The 17,129-nt window shown below is 24.0% G+C and overlaps 1 protein-coding gene across 3 annotated transcripts in view; it reads left to right on the top strand.

Moving 5' to 3' along the window:
- LOC122855665 (one cut domain family member 2-like) overlaps positions 1–17,129 on the top strand; it is a 30,681-nt gene that overhangs the window by 9,843 nt on the left and 3,709 nt on the right. For 2 of the 3 annotated variants that reach the window (XM_044157205.1, XM_044157204.1), the window contains 2 exons: positions 16,334–16,357; positions 16,646–16,758. In XM_044157205.1, the coding sequence (XP_044013140.1) occupies positions 16,334–16,357; positions 16,646–16,758 (137 nt within the window). Of the gene's footprint in view, positions 1–10,682; positions 10,756–16,333; positions 16,358–16,645; positions 16,763–17,129 lie in introns of those variants that run through there. The other variant, XM_044157206.1, reaches the window with a different exon arrangement.

The following is a 17,129-nucleotide window of genomic DNA, read 5'->3' as shown; positions in this document are numbered from 1 at the left end:
AAGGATCATTGAGGAAGAGGGAAAAGAGGGTGAGAGAAAAAAAAAAAAAAAAGGGAAGAAGAGGATGAGTTAGACTGGTCTCTTTGCAAAAGATAGCTAGATATTTTGTCCTTGTATTTTTCATCCCCCTCATTTAACCAGCCGAAGAGACCACCCTGGTCCTTTTCACTTCTCGCTTTCGCAAGCCATGACCCTCTTCTTTCTCATTTCCCTCATTGCCTCACAATCTATATATTTGCCTCTTTTACTTTTTACATCTGGCTCTCTCTCTCATTTTGTTCATCGATGCTTTGCCAATAGATTCATATATATATACGTTGGTTTGTATGCAACATAGTACAGAAAATAGAGAAAGAAAAAATAAATAGAGATAGAAAATTGGCAAGATGAGGATACCATTCGACCAAAGCGCACCTAATTAAACTTCGAAGCGTGCTCATTCGTGTATTGGACTTCTCACTATATATATATTTTAAGTATGATTTTCAAGGGTCGACATATCCAACTTTTATATTTCGTAAAATATATATTAAGTAAAAATATTATTTTAAATAAAAGTAAAATAATTTATATTGATTATTAATTTTATGGGAATTAAAAAAAATATATTTACGTGTTTGAAAAATTATTTATTTATATTTTTACTTGATAATTATTGTGGGAAATATAAAATAATTTTAATAATCTATGAAAATTTAATTTTTTAATTTTTGAAAATTACTTTTATTTATAATTAATATTTAATTAAAAAAAAAATTGTTATGATAATTAACAGATGGTTTAAATAAATCTCTAAAAATACTTATTAAACAAATTATCCGAAAATCAGCTTAAAAGATTTAAAATAACTAACAAATTCATCAAATTACTTGAACAAAATTTTAAAATTATTTTTCAAAAATTAAAACAACACAATACATGAATATTATTAAGGTAATTTTATATTATTAAAAAAATTCCTTACGCAAATAGAAAAGGTGACAAGATGAAAACATTTTTTAGTAAATAAATTTTCTGTATAGTTGTGCAATTAGTGGAGATGAAAAAAATAAAAATAAAAAAAATATAATAAAGGCAATTCGACAGATACGCTAGACATAAAACTAATTAACTTTTTAGACTAATGTTGTTAATGGGTCCGTTACTTTGAGGTCTTTGATGCCATAGCAGAGTAGCAGTTAAGTATTCAGTCATTACTTGTTTGAAATAGAAAAGGGGTGTGTATTTTCATGTACCTTGAATTTAAACTTGCTTCTCTTTTGCTATCAGCTGCACTTTCTGTTCCAATCTTTACATTGAACCAATGAATTTACGTATATATGACAAAGCTTACACACCTTTGACTTTATTCTCTCGTCAATTTTACAAATACCTTTTCTCTATCATTATTATTACAACATTTTTTTTTACATATCAAAATGTCATCATGAATTATTCTCTATATATAAATACAGCCCTTAAAATAACAGGGATAAATTATTATCACTATACAATTACATTATCCATTATAGTGATACAATACTGATATCGAAATTAAAAAACATCATGGGGTTTCTATGACCAATTGGCTAAATTCCCAGGCAATACTCAGATAAGATCAATTCCTCGATAATTAAGTCGTGTTAAACGACTTTTTATTTTATTTTTAACATCCCTTGAATAAAAAAATCACAAAACCAATTGTCAAGGGTTATACCCTTAAATTTTTTTTAGATACTTTTAAGTGTTTTATACTTTTATCGTTAATGACATTTTAGAAAGTCAATTATTTGTGGTTTGTTTTCGAAAGAAATAATTTATTTGATTTTTTCTTTTATTTAAGTTTTATATTTTTAAATGTTTTAGAATTTTTTTTATATAAAAATCAAATGGAAAATTGTTATATAAAAATGATTAGTTTCAAAAAATAAATTTACTTATAAATTAATTAATTTAAAGGACTAATTTTTAATATGATTAGGGTTTGATTTAACAAAGATTTTAATAAAGACACAAACAAGATTATCATTGATATAGATATTTGTGAATATAAAATATCCAAGATTTTGAATGAATGTAAATTTACATGTTGAATCAGGGATTTAAATTGATATTCAATTACTCTAACCAAACTCATTTAATTCACAAATTTATCTTGGTTTATATGACGTGATTGTTAAGTGGCTACTTCCGGTTTAAATATACGTGTTATATCATGTCACAATGCTCTTATTTTAAAATCAATAAATCAATAATAACATTCATTTATAATATTTTTTTTATTTTTTGTGGTAAATTTTTTTATTTCCAAATTGAGTATTTAACTTAATTACCAATAAAATTGAAGAGTAATTTAATTATATGAAAATGATAATTCGTTGTTCAATACTCAATTGTTTTAATTTATTATAGTCTTTATTATTTCAAATTCAAAATCGATTTAAAGTATTTAAAGTTGTGTATATATTTTTTCATTCATAAATGAAAAAAATAAAATAAAATTTGTCAAATTCTTCAACCGTAATTGAATGAGATTATGACGTGAATCTCCTATTTATATTTTTTTTAAAATTCAAAAATAAATACCACATTAAATTCAAAGATCAAATGAAAAACTTTTTTAGTAATTTTTATTTTAAACTCATGGGAGCAAACATAAATTTTTTATTATCAAAAAAATGGACAAAAAATTACTGAATTTATTTTTTCTAATATTTCTAACAATTTCGATGAATAAATTCAATAATCCAAGTTTTAATAATTTTTTTTCGAATTAAAATTTAGTATTTACAAAATGCTGCTGATTTAATTAAATCAAACAGTCATTTTAGCTTTTAAATTAACTGTCATAATACCTAATGAAATGTCGAACTACAAACAAACAAGAAAATAAAGAAAAAAAAATAAAATAAATCAATGCTAAAATAAATAGAAAGCCTAAATTAATCTAACGTCAAAAAATAAAATTAATAATAATATTTTAATCAAGTATATGTATATATATTTTCAAGACAAATTTTGCTAATCGTTGCTGATGCTAATAGCTTTAAAGTCATTAATAATTTAACGGATGAATACTAACGGTAAACCCTTTGGGAAAAGTGACAAGATGATTTTAGTCTTGGAGTAAGATCCAAAAGGGCCAGTCTATATATATTATCAAAGACACAACTACATGAATAAAAAATTCATCTATTAACTGGACAAATACCCTGGAGAATCTTAGCATTATACCAAAACACGTAGACACATTTATGGTGTCTATGGATATTTTGATATATCTATAGCTACAATATACATCCAGTATCAAGTCACTTGTTATTTACAATCTTGCCGTGTGTTACCAAAAGCTTGAGTGCAATTTAGTTGCCAGTCCATCCAACAACTAAACACACATTTGTGTGTATATATGTATGTGTGTGTGTTACATCTAAGGTGGCTTTCACATACCCAAGAGTCACCTTTGTAACAACCAACTCCAAACCATGTAACGAGTTTCCAATAATGCCTCAGCTGTGTCCACGACATTGTGTGCCAAACAATTCGATCCTAACATCCTCCTCATTTTGCTATATATAATTTTTAAAAAATCAACTTACTCTGGTCACAAATAATAATAATAATATTATAAAAGTTTATTAAAAAATTTGTCCAACAGTATATGAAAAAAAAAAAAATAAACAATTGTTAAATTTTATGATTTTCTTTTTGTCTTTTTTGTGGAGATTGATTTGTAATTTTTAATAATCAACGAAGGCATTAATTTTATTTGAAAAATTATTATTTAATTGATTTGTCGAACATTGTTAATTACTGTAATTATTTTTTAAAATTATTTAAATTAGTGTTGATATTTAAATTGGGGTGTTTTTTTTTCAAGACTGGTGATAAAAAAATAGTGTTTACTTGTAGATTGTATGTTTAAAAAAAGGGTCGGTCAGTTTGTGTCTAGGTTATGGTGGTAATATGCAAACTCCTCTTGCACCCTCACAACTAGTCCTTGAGTTATTGCTTAATCAATAATCTATATGTAGATACAAATACCAGTTATAAGGGTGAACCAGTGTCCACGTAACCGACCAGCCTACTAGCTAAGCCTTTCTCAAAATAATGCAGCTGGGTTTACTATTATCAAATTATTTAAAAAATAAATATCTCAATTAATAATATATCTTTAAAATTTAAATAAATCTTATTTATTTTACTCAGTGTATATAAATTATTATCAAACGAAATTTTTCAATAATTAAATTAAAATTAAATTTGATTAATTATTAGCAATTGCTTTATTGTTTATTGTAATTTTTAAAAATATAAATTTAATAATTCTATTAATATTGTTTATAATAATTCGTAAAAAATATATATTTTAAATTAATTGTTATTAATTTTCTATGTAATTTTTAATAAGAATTATCACTGAATTATTGTGCTTAATTTTTTAATTTGATAAAATCAATATATCGTGATTATTGAATGAATAATTTATTAAAAATTATAATTAGATTTAGTGTAAAATTGTCAATTTTTTGTGAATTGAAATATATATATTGCGGTTGAACGATTCTGGTGTAAATATATATAGTTATGGTACGCGACAGATTAAAGAGGAATGGCTACACGTTCATATTGATTTTTGTCCTCAGTCGGTGGGTGGACGTTCGACGAGATGGGGTGGTTGAGGGAGATAGAAAACGAAGAAGAGGAAGAGAAGGATGAGGAGATGAAGGAGGATGAGGTGGAGGATTGGACCTGGTCGTTGAAGGGAGGTAGAATACGCCAATCTTTACAGCACTACCACCTTTATTCACTCTGTATTATTTTTTTTTTATTTTTTTCTAAATATATATACCACCAATTTTTTCGCAGATCATACTCATTGATTCATATCATATGCTCCGTAGGGCAATCCACTCAGCTTCCAAGTTGACAGATTGAAATTGATTTTACAAATGATTTTAATGATTTTATGTCAAAAATAATCTCAAAGATTTTAATGATTTCGAGACTTGTCAAAAAATTTTTTATAACATTTTAAAATTATTTATAATAATTTGGATTTTTAAGTTAAAATTTTAGTGATTTTAAATTATTTGAAATTTGATTTTTTTAAGGGTGGATATAGATATTTTTACAAGTGGATTGCAAGCTTTAATATGCTCGTTTTTATTAAAAGCTCATCGTGAATATTTTCAAGCTCTCATTAATTGTGTTTTTTAAATCATTTTTTAAGGAATAGATTTTCACCTTTTTTTTTTTTAATTTTCGACAAGGTTTGGTGATAGATTCACGATTTGATTATCAGTATATGAGACACTGTATATATTTTTTTTAAACTTTTTTCCTGTCGCTTTGGAGCTTTTCTTTGCCCCTTTTGACGGCATCCTGCAGACCAACCTGGCTCCTCCATCCTTTTCATTTTTCATCTCGATCTATTCACTTCGTTTTCACTCTTTCCGTTTTCTAGAATTATTTTTTTTATTTCTATCTTTCCCTTCGTTCAAATTTTTTAATTTTTCACTCTTTTTTCCTCCGTGAAATTTAACGTCTGATCGTTAAAAAAACATTTTTTTTTTTTCTTCATTCATTATTACTGACTCTCAAATAATAAAAATTAAAAAAATGATTTCAAGAAAATATTTTGTTTATGAATTTGACTATTTTAAAAAAATTTTTAAGTTCAGAAATTTTTAAAAACTTTAATTTATTATTAGAGCTTTAATCAACTCCAACTGTGTACAAAAAAAAAATAGAAAAAAGATTGACAAGTTTGAAGGGCTTACTTGATAAATCCTTGAAAATTTTCAAAAAACTTTTTATAAACTTTTAATATTAATTGACATAAAATGACGACCCCTTAAAATTTAAATTAACAAAACAAAAAAAAATATATATATAAATAAAAATTTGACAGTTTAATCGTATTTACATACTTATTTATTTTTTATATAAAAAATTTTCAATCAATCGAGTATTGAAATTCCATATGTGTATAAATTTAAAAATCGATCAATGGCCTATATACATTTCAATTGATAAAACCGATCTATCAACACATTGACACTTTATTTTTTATTCACATAAATATGTATATATTTTTTTACAATATTTATTTAAAACCTTTCAAACCAACAATAGATTTATTCATACGCAATATTGTGGTCAATAAAGTGAAAAGCAAAGAGCAAAAGAGTCACAATATACATTAAACAATATACATATGAAAATTTATATTTTATTTTTACGTTTGTTGTTTTTCATCTGGCTAAAAGACTCATTTGAAATCCTGCCAATTCATTTTCAATGAATCAAAGGTGCTTTTTTTTATAAAAATCCAAGAAGGGGTATCAGAATAGCGACATTCAATTAAATTTTTTTTTATATAAATTCTTCGTGTTTTTTTTTTTGCACGTCTGCTTGCGAATATTTAAATAAAGTTTTTTTAATTTTATTATATATTTCTTCGATGAACGTTGTGGATATTTGCTTTATTAGAAATATTACAATATATTTTTCAGGGTTTGCGGAACCACAGACACGCGGTACTCTGGTTTCCGTAGACGATATATAAAATTGGCTAAACCAAACTGACGGAATGTCAAAACTTTTTTGTAATTAAATTTTTACAAACGATATAGTAGGCTTTGGACGAACGAAAATAATAAAATGTTGGAAGACATATATAGCAAGCAGCTATTTTTTTTTCATTCCCGTATCTTTTTTTTTTTACAGCTATCCTAAAACCACACGGCAATATCGAGCTTCAGTATATTCTTAACCATACATTCATTCCTCTTTATCATTTTTCTATCTATATAATATTTTTGTCTCTTTTTCTCTCGTTCATCGGCCACATTTTTATTTATTTTTTACTTTTATTTTTTTTACCTTCTCTCAGTGCTTTTATTCGACGTTTTCGCGAGGTATTTCGTCGTGTTGAATTTTTTTTTTTTTTTTATTATTATTTTTTATTTCCGATCCACCCTTTAACCACCCACTCTTCGATTCCACCCGTCAACATTCGAAAGAGCCCTGAAGCAATCGAAAATAAAACTCTACCAGAGCGAATATATTTTTTTCTTTTTTTTTTTTTTCTTTATCACACCTCTTTTTCTCAATTGCTATTAATTTTTTTTTTTTCACGGCATAACCGATTTTATTATTGTCTTGAAAACATGAAATATATAAATAATAATAATAATAATAATAAAACCCAGCATTGACAAAAATTAATTGCACCGTTTAAAAAAAAAAAAAATATATAAAAATTATTTAACGGTAATTAAAATTTAATTAAAGTTAATTGATGGTTTAATTTTTTTTTTCTTTTTTATTAAATATAATTTAATATAAGTTAAATTTAAATATAATTTTTCAATATTTACATATATATTATTTAAAATAGGATACATTTTATAAGAAAAAAAAAAAAAATGTAAAATTTTTAAGGCAAAAAAAGTAAAGTGATCAGATGAAAATCGATGTTGTCATTGTATATAGGAAAAGTCAAAGTGAGTGTATATATTTTTTGACGTGAAAATTTATTTCTCGTTACATCCTGCCTCGTCTCATTCATCGTTCAGACATGCAATGTGTATATTGCATCAATTGGTTCTCGTCATCTTTGTGCTTCACCAGTACTTACAACGATAAATGTCGACATTGAATGAACTATGAAGCATAAACTGCCTCTGTACACTTGCCCTGGCTAATTTAATTTTCGGCCCGAAAGTGGTCACACTGTTCTATCTTTTATATAAAAAAAATATAAACCTACCTCTTTTTTCTCAATTTACGTACCGATGAACTGAAGTATCTCACAAAGGGAGTATATTTTTACGTTCGTTGGTGCAACGTTTTATCGATAAATAAAAAATACTAAATTTTAGTTTTTTTATTTTACAGTTTTTATCAAAATTTAACATAATATTTTTGATTAATTAATACTAAAGATTATCATATTAATGCATTACAAAACTTTTGATAATTTACATCGAAAAAAAAATTAATTTCGATTTCAAAAATATACATTTAAAATATTTCGAATAAAAATATAAAAATATTATAAAAACTACATGGATAAATGAAAAATTTATAACATAATATATATTTTACAATTCAAAAGTGAACAGAAAAAAAAAATGTAAAATATATTGTGGAAGCATATGGGCATTGCAAGGTTGAAAATTGATAGGGTCTTTACAAGGATACAGTGTTGTTGCTTCCTTGTCTGATATGATTGTGTTATCTCGATCGGTATTTTATGTGCCAAGTTATGTACATGCTAACATTAGCTATGTATTTAAACCAACACATGTACATATGTAGATAATTTTACCTATGTAAAGTCTCTCATGGCTATAACCAAAATGCCTCGATCCACGACATCTACCTATATGTACTCCCTTTTACAATCAACTCACTTCCATCCTCCATATTCTCTATTTTTTTTTTTATTTATATTTTTTTTTTTATTCATTTTCTCATTGCTGTTTTCTCTCTTCATCTCTCTATACACCAAAGTCAATTTTTTTTATTTTCTATACATAATATATACAGTGCATTGAATCCATGGTTTTGCATTTTTTATGTACAACGTTGTTCATTTTTATTTTTTTAAATTAATTTATATTTCGACACTTTTAAAAATATACTTAAAAATTTTTAATTTCTTCAATTGTTTTTATAAAAAATTCAATATTCATCAGCTCAATTAATTTTCAATTTTCTATAATTGAATTTCTTTAATTTTTCTATTTTTAAAGTCAAAAAAACAAAGAGATAAAACTTGGTCAAAAAAATTAAAATTACATAAAGAAATAAAAATTAGGACAGCATCGATATATTTATTCAGTCTATTTATTTATTCAATAAAATATTCATAATGATTAAAGTTGAATAAAAGGGTTGATAAAATGAAAAAAAAATGAAATTTAATTAAAAAAAAAAGGGAAGGAAGCATATATATTTCGAAGTAAAATTTCTCAGTTGGTTGATTATTATCTGCGTTGTATAAAAGTGTGAGAAATTTTTAAAATAAATGTTCAAGTGTTTGGTGTACTTATTCACAATGTATATTCTGGATTAAGTGAATATAAAAATATATGTGTATGTGTTGGTGTCTCATCCTGGTATATCAATTTCATCGTTGAAAATACAAGAGAGAAATAACGCTGGATAATGGTTTGATAAAATATGAGAGAGAGAAAGCAACAAGGATATATATAATAAATAAAAAAATATATATATTTTTAAATAAATAAATAAAAAAAAAAAGATTGATATTGTGTTTATATGCATATCGAGCCTTCGAGTCTCTTGTACTCTAACATTTTCCAATATTCAAAAGTTTTCATCTCACTCTGTATCTGCCCGAAAAGCCTTTTTATCCTTTACATTTTCATCCTCTACATTTTACCTATCATTCTCATTCCTCTTTACTATTTTCTCTTTATATTTTTCTCTTTCTCTGTGCACTTGGACTATCAGCAATGCAACGTTATATTTGGACAAAATCGAACGATGAGAAGAGCAAAATTTGAGGGAGATGAAACTATGGAGGGATCTAAACGTTGGCTCTCAAACATTTATTATAAGCTTTAGCTCGGCTGAGGCATTATTTTTCGCAATACCAAAGTGCATACTACAACGATATATATATATTAATAAATATATATATATATTTGTCTTTACTCGTCTGCCATTCTTCCCGTCATACTCAAAAATACTGATAAAAAAAATAAAATAGTAGATGGAAAAAAAAAATAAAATATACTATTTGAAATGAGTAAAAAATTTCAAATAAAATTCAAGTCGATAACGTCAAAAATGGTTTTTCATATCCGATGAATTCACTGAAAAATAAGAATGAGAAAATAAAAATAAATAATTGATTATTCTCGATATATATTTGGGGGATTTATTTTATGTTATAATCAAACGACCAATAAATCCTAATGACAGCTTTTTAAACTACTCCTTTTTTTTGTCCTCTGATTTTTTTAAATAATTATTATTTTTCTTGCTTTTTTTATACTTGAAATTTCGATAATTAGTGTTAATTGTTTTTGTGGTTTTTAAATTTATCAATGCTCAGTAATATGTTAATTTTTTATTTTCAGAAATGCAGATTGAAATCTAGTTACTTTGTTTTTTTTTTTTTTTTCTATTATAAAAATATTTAAACAAAAAAAAAAACAAAGTTACACGGTTTAATATTAAGTATTTATTATAAAATTTATAAAAAAAAAAAAAAGAATAATAATTAAACATTATGAAAAAAATTCAACAAGTACATTGTCGTTTCGAATTTAGAGTGGACTCTAATCGTAGTTTTTTGGGACTGGTTCCGATAAGAGCAACAAAAATTGTTCAAAAAATCAAGTAATAAAAACCGCGCGTTCAAATTTCAATTTACCAGTGTCCATCAAAAAAAATAAAAATGATAATTATAAACTGTCCATTTACAATCATCATTTAAATTAATTTTTTTTTTTTAATACATAAAGCATTTCAGGAGGAAGAAGATACCCAATAAAAACCGAAGAAATAAAAACCTGAAATTCGAAAAAACATAAATCGCCAAAAAATTTTCAAGAAATAATTAATGAAAAAAAAGAAAAATAATAATAATAATAAAAAAAATAATATTTATAACAAAGCCGTTGTTATTTGAAAACCTCCCAATGTGTTTTGCATTGCAGACTGCCAGATGCGAAATGTTAACGTGAGATCAATCAACTCTAAAAGAAGGAAAACACCCTCCTCTTCCTGCTTGTGAGTCTCTCAGTTTCGGTGTTCGTTTAAATTTTTTTTTTTCAATTTTTTATATCAACCAAATAATCATGTCTTTTATTTTACCTGAAAAAAAAAAAAAAAATACAAATTTTTTAATTTTTCATATTCTTAAATATCCAATCATTTATTTGTATATTTAAAAAAACTAATTAGTCGTTTAAAAAAAAATGTTTTATTATTTTCAAAATTCGATAATACAAAAAATATATAATATATATTTTTAGTATATATATGTAGGTGTAAATTAATTTACGTTTTGGTTGACTATTGATTGATTTTAATGGTATGATGATTAACCGATGGATGGATCGATCTATTTATTAATAATTATAAAAATATTCCATAATCGAATGCACATTTATGTATTTAAGTACGTCATGTTGAATATATATTTTTTTTAATTTTGCTACTTTTATTTTTGGATGGTAATGATAATAAAAAAAAAACAAAATAAAGCAAAAAAAATATCAAGTAATCTGAGCGCAGCTTATTCGTTGAATAATTCCAATATATATTTTTATTTTTTTATGCAATCGTCATGCGCTAGCTTCCCCTGCTCATCCATTCCTCCGTAAAATTCCTCTTTATAATAAATTTTTTTCTATTTTTTTTCTCCACTAGCCCCCCGATAAAATCGTTTCGTTATATTTGTATATTTTTTTTTTATTTTATTTTCACATCATCGATTCAGGTCTCTATGGAATTTTTGTCATATTATTTTTAAAATATATGAACTTTAATTTTTTTTTTCAATGATAATTATGAATATGTCAAATTTTCATATATTTTTTTTTGTTTAAACAAAGAAAAAAATTATTTATAAAATTTTTTATAATATTTTTTTAATAGTCAATAATTTAATTTGACGTTTTTTCATTAATTAAGAAAAAAAAAAAATTTATTAATTATCTATAAATCATTTTTAGAAATATAAATAAAATTCGTTTTTTTTTTTTTATATTAATTTGACAATTGAAATGAGACCTGATAATCGGTGTGTCGTTGCTGATTCGATATAAGATGAAATTTCAAATTGAATAATTTATTTTAAACTCAGATATTCTCGTATCGACCATAGATTATTGATTTTATTGTTTTGTTTATATTTAAAAATACGTAAACTAGTTGATGTAATAATTAATTGATTATGTAATTCATGCGTACGATGAATTAAATATTCAATAAATTAATTTTCATATAAAGTTGATGGTAAAAAAAACTTATTTAAAAATAAAAAAAGAAATTCATGACACAATCAAACAAGCATGTTTAAAGTTCAGGATGTTTCATAACCGCAGGCCTCGGTTTTGAAATATCCACTTACTTGACATGCTTTTTCATTTTGATTGTTAAATTCTTTTTTTATTATTTTTTTCAATCAACAATATCCAACAAGTTTACTCGTCATGATTTTAAATAAAATTGTTGTATAATTAAAATCAAATCAGCAACGACATAATATCCTGCACGTTTAATTTTGTATTATTCGTATATAAATAATTAGAATATATTTATTCGCATAATCAAAAGTATATTACTGCTAATATGGCTGCTTAATAATAATGCACTAATTAAGCCTTTAGAATATGCGTAAATTAAAAAAAAAAATATAGATATTAAAATGATGACAAATCAAATAACGACAAGTTTTTAAAACGGAGGCATTTTATTGAGAAGCCAAGAAAAATAACAAATTAAAAATTATCAAAATTTAAATTTACAACTGCGACCGTTGATTGCAACTCGTCGATGATTTTTAATTATTATATTTAAATTAAACAAAATATATTAATGATAATTAATTTTTAATTGATCTAGCTTTGACTTGGAAAAAAAAATAATTAAAAAAAAACGTAATTTAATAATAATTCCGGAGACTGTCTATTAAGCTACCAGGGTCTACAATACACTCTAAATTCGAAACCATAATGGAGAATCGAATGTTTAAATTGTTCCATATTATAATCATTATCCTAATTGTTATTATTATTATTATTTTTAAATATAATTTTATGAGAATATTGTGTATTTTAAAGGGGTCAGTGTCCTGTGTCGGATGCCGCACGATTAACCCTAGAGAAACCCCATCTCTGCACGCACACATTTTTATTTATTCTTCCTCTTCTCAATGTACATATACCTTTCACCACCTCCCAACTCATTTTTTTTTTTTTTCCTTTTATTTTATATTATATAGATATATTTTTTTTTTTGTAGCCAATACTCACTTCAAAGACTTTATTTTCAATTCTCTCTGACACTTCTCATCACTATGTTAAAAATCATTATAAATTTTTTTTTTATTTGTTTCATAATATGTAAATTAATTGAAATTAAATTTATTATTTATCTTTTTTTTGCAAATTTTTATATTTAAATATTTTTTTATATTAATTTGAAATTTTATTTATTTAAAATTATTTAATTATCATTGATAAATGCTTGTAAAAAATTTATATAATTTTTTTTTTTTTGCTATTTTTTTGTGCTCGTTTAAATAATAATTTTCAAATTTAATTTAATTTCAATTTTTTTTTAAATAATCATTATTTATCTGTTTGCTAAAAATTTAACTTTTATTTTTTATCTCAGTATTTTTTTACACGCAATAATTTACATCACAAATGACTAAAAAAAAAAAAAATTTTACAAAGTTCATATGTCTATATGTATTCTTTGTCATATGACTCTGACCAGAAAATAAAAAAAAAATGAAAAAATAATAATCAAAGTCAGTGTGTACATAGTGCAACACTTTTTATCATGAAAAACTTTACAGTTTATTCTAGTCTCATGTCATTCTTGTATTGTCACAATCCTACTGTCACTCTTTAAAAAAAAATTTCATATTTCTTTTTTTTAGTCCTTCATATCCTCTGATACTTTTCCACCATTATATTATCATTTTTTTATTTTTCAACTTACAACCCTCTCACTTGCTCTCATTAAATAACAACCACCAACAAACGACCCACATTCGATTCGCCATTGGCTCTCGAAAATCAATAACGAACTAAGAATAAATTCCGTGTCGTCGAACGAAACAAACCCTCTATGCTTGTGCCAAGAAAGTGCTTGATTCAAAATCCTGAATAAAATTATAATAACCAAATAAAAAATTATTATTTTTATATTTTTTTTCTTACAAATAAAAAAATTTTAAAAACAAAATTATATTTAAGAATATTGAATCGCACTATATGTATATTCAGATCGATCTCATCCTCGTTTTTATGCATTATCAATCGCCATCCAAAATTCAAGTCAATCACGACGTTAAAATGAAAATTAACAAATTTATTTATATTTTTTTTTTCAAAATATATTCAACAAATTAAAAAATGATTGAAATTAAAAATAAGTATCATATAAAATAATATGACATGAATGGGATTATAGGTCTAATTCGGTTGAGAGATTTAAGCAAAAAGAGGGGGTTAAATGACAGTGCGTTTACGGTCGTAGAGATAAATAATTATTTCTCAATAAAACGCCACCGGGAAAATATGAATTTTAAATTTAAAAAATCAAAAAAAAAAAAATTGTAGTGCATGAAAAAAAATATTAATCAATGAAAAATTAATATTAAATCGATAATTAATAAAAATTATATACTGTCATTTATTGATTGTAATCTAACGTGAGCATTGTGCATCGAAAAAAAAAAAATATTTTATATATAATAAAATAATAAAATTACCCTGGCAGATCTGAACCCCGCCTATGTGTTTTTATCCCGTGATATAGAATTAAAAATAGTTGTTGATAATAAAAAAAAAAAAAAAAATAATATATGCTGTGTGATAAAACAAGGTCACATTGCAGGTAGAGTTGCCCTACTTAGTACATCAACACCCTGTCTCTTAGATAAACCCCTTGTAAGAAGAGCATGATAAAAAATAATAAAAAAAAAAAAATTATATATTTAAATATATAGAACATGAACCTTACCCATGAATAACTCAACCACATTTAAAAAAAAAAAACACAAAAATAAAATAAAATATAAAAAACAAGTACACTTTGTTTTTTTTTTTTTTATAGAAAATTAATTACACATAAAGCTCAATATAAATACAATAAAAATTTTTATTATTTTTTTGTTAATATATTATTAGTTTCCGGAGAAATAAAATGATAAAAATTTGCACAGGTACATGTAATCCAGATGTGATCGTACAGCATGAAATAGAAATGAAAAAAAATTTTTTATTGTAGAAAAAAAAAAATCGAAACACTTACAATAAAGCCGAATCACATCCATAAATCCGTTGGAAATCCTTGAGAGCTTCTTGTCCTTTAAGAATATAAAAAAATGAATTTTTTTTTTTTTATATATTTTCAAGCTTCAAATCTTTCTGTACGACGTGTCTTGTGTTTTATAATAAATATCTTGTAGCCTAAACGTTCAGAGATGAGTTACGAAAAAAGTTGGCTGTTTCCAACACGTGACGCCTCTTTGATATTTTTACGTTTTATAAAACGTACCCTTTTTTTTTCTCTTTCTATCTGTATTTTTTTATTTTATTTTTTCTATACTTTAATCATTTTTGAGTTATTCTAAAGCAACAAAAACCATGTAGATAAAATTTTATATTAAAAAAATATTTATTTAACAATTTGCAAAAGATATTTTTAAATATTAATTTTTTTCATATATAAAAAAAAGTAACGTACAATTTAAAATAGCTTTATGATTTTTTCAAAAATAAATTTTATAATAATTTAATATTATTTTTTTGTCAATAAAAAAAATAAAATTATTGTCATATTTTAAAACCAATTGAACTGACTGAAATGGTTTTTAAAACAACTTAAATTTTATGGCAATAATAGACACGTCAATTTTCTTTTTTTTTTTTCAAATATTATTTCTCTTTGTAATCATTATTCTTCCAATTCATTCTTCCATAATTTTTTTTTATAATCCAAAACTTTCCAGTAGAAATATAACGAGCCAAAAAAAAAAAAAACAATAAAATTAATTTTCTTTTTAAATTATATTTTTTTTTTACATTGATACTATCAACCCTTGCAAAAAAAACGTAAAAAAATCTGCATTTTGTACAATGACCTTTCAAGCTTAAATTATTATTTAAATCATATTTTAGACACTTTAATTTATTTCATATAATTTACATTTAACAAATTACTTTTTATTTCAGCATAAAAACACTAAACAAAATTCAAAAATCACAACAACTTCATTAACAGCGATACTACAATCACAACAATAAACAATTATTTATAACAATACTCTTTCAGAAAACCTATACCCTCTTAATAATTAATTAATAATTGTTAATAATTAGTTAATAATAATTGTAGTTTCAAGTTGGGATATACGTTTTCATGCAACCTATTATTTAATGTACATGTTATGTTTCTTAATGTGTATCTGTATATATATATTTTTAAAAAAAATACATTGCCAGATGATTAATAATTTATTTTATATTTAAAAAAAGAATAATCAATAACAATTAATTTTTTAATAACATTATAATTCATGTATCATGCAATTTTAATAATAATTTTATTTTTTTTTTATTTTCAGCTGCACAGATTCCACAACGAGGAAGTAAGTATATACACTAAAATTTTTTTTTTATTATCATTTTTTATATTATTATAAAAAGTAACTTGATTCTTTATAAATTTCTTTCATTATTTATTTAATTAGAATTTTTTAAATACCTCAAGTTTACAATGAAACTTTTAACTTGATTTTATTTTAATTTTAATTTTTTTTTTGAATTAAATTATTAAAGTATTTTGCGATTATTAAAAATTAATTTTATTTATATTTTATTTATATTTTGTTATTTTTAAATGAGGGTTTATTAATTTTTTTTTTTTTTTATTAAAGCATGCAAGAGGAAAGACGAGATGTCGAGTCAGGCAGAACATCAGCCCGCCCCCAAGAAACCACGGTTGGTTTTCACAGACCTTCAGCGCCGTACTCTACAGGCTATTTTTAAAGTAAGTTAAATTATTAATAAAAATTATTATTTTTTAATTAAAATTATTTGTATTGATTGATTATTTGATAGTACGTTTTGCCCTGATGAATATTCAAAGAGTTAAAGCTAATTGAAAAAAAAAAACAAATTAAAATTCAATTTATTCTCAGTCATTTGTGACAATTTTAAAAAATTTTTTCATCACCTGTTGCATATTTGTTAGCAATAGTCGAGTGGATAATACAGTATGCAGGTGATCACTGTCTCCTAGATTACAAATTTAACAATAACTCAATGAGCCAAGTATCTTGACTAAATCCAACAAAAAAAATACTCAACGACACAAATAAAAAATTGCTTTACATTGGCAAGAATTCAATTTTAAATAAA

The sequence above is a fragment of the Aphidius gifuensis genome, linkage group LG4, assembly GCF_014905175.1.
Source record: "Aphidius gifuensis isolate YNYX2018 linkage group LG4, ASM1490517v1, whole genome shotgun sequence".
NCBI classification, from domain to species: Eukaryota; Metazoa; Arthropoda; class Insecta; order Hymenoptera; family Braconidae; genus Aphidius; species Aphidius gifuensis.
Note: the sequence above shows the minus strand (reverse complement) of the source record. Positions and strands in the feature narration are given on the sequence as shown.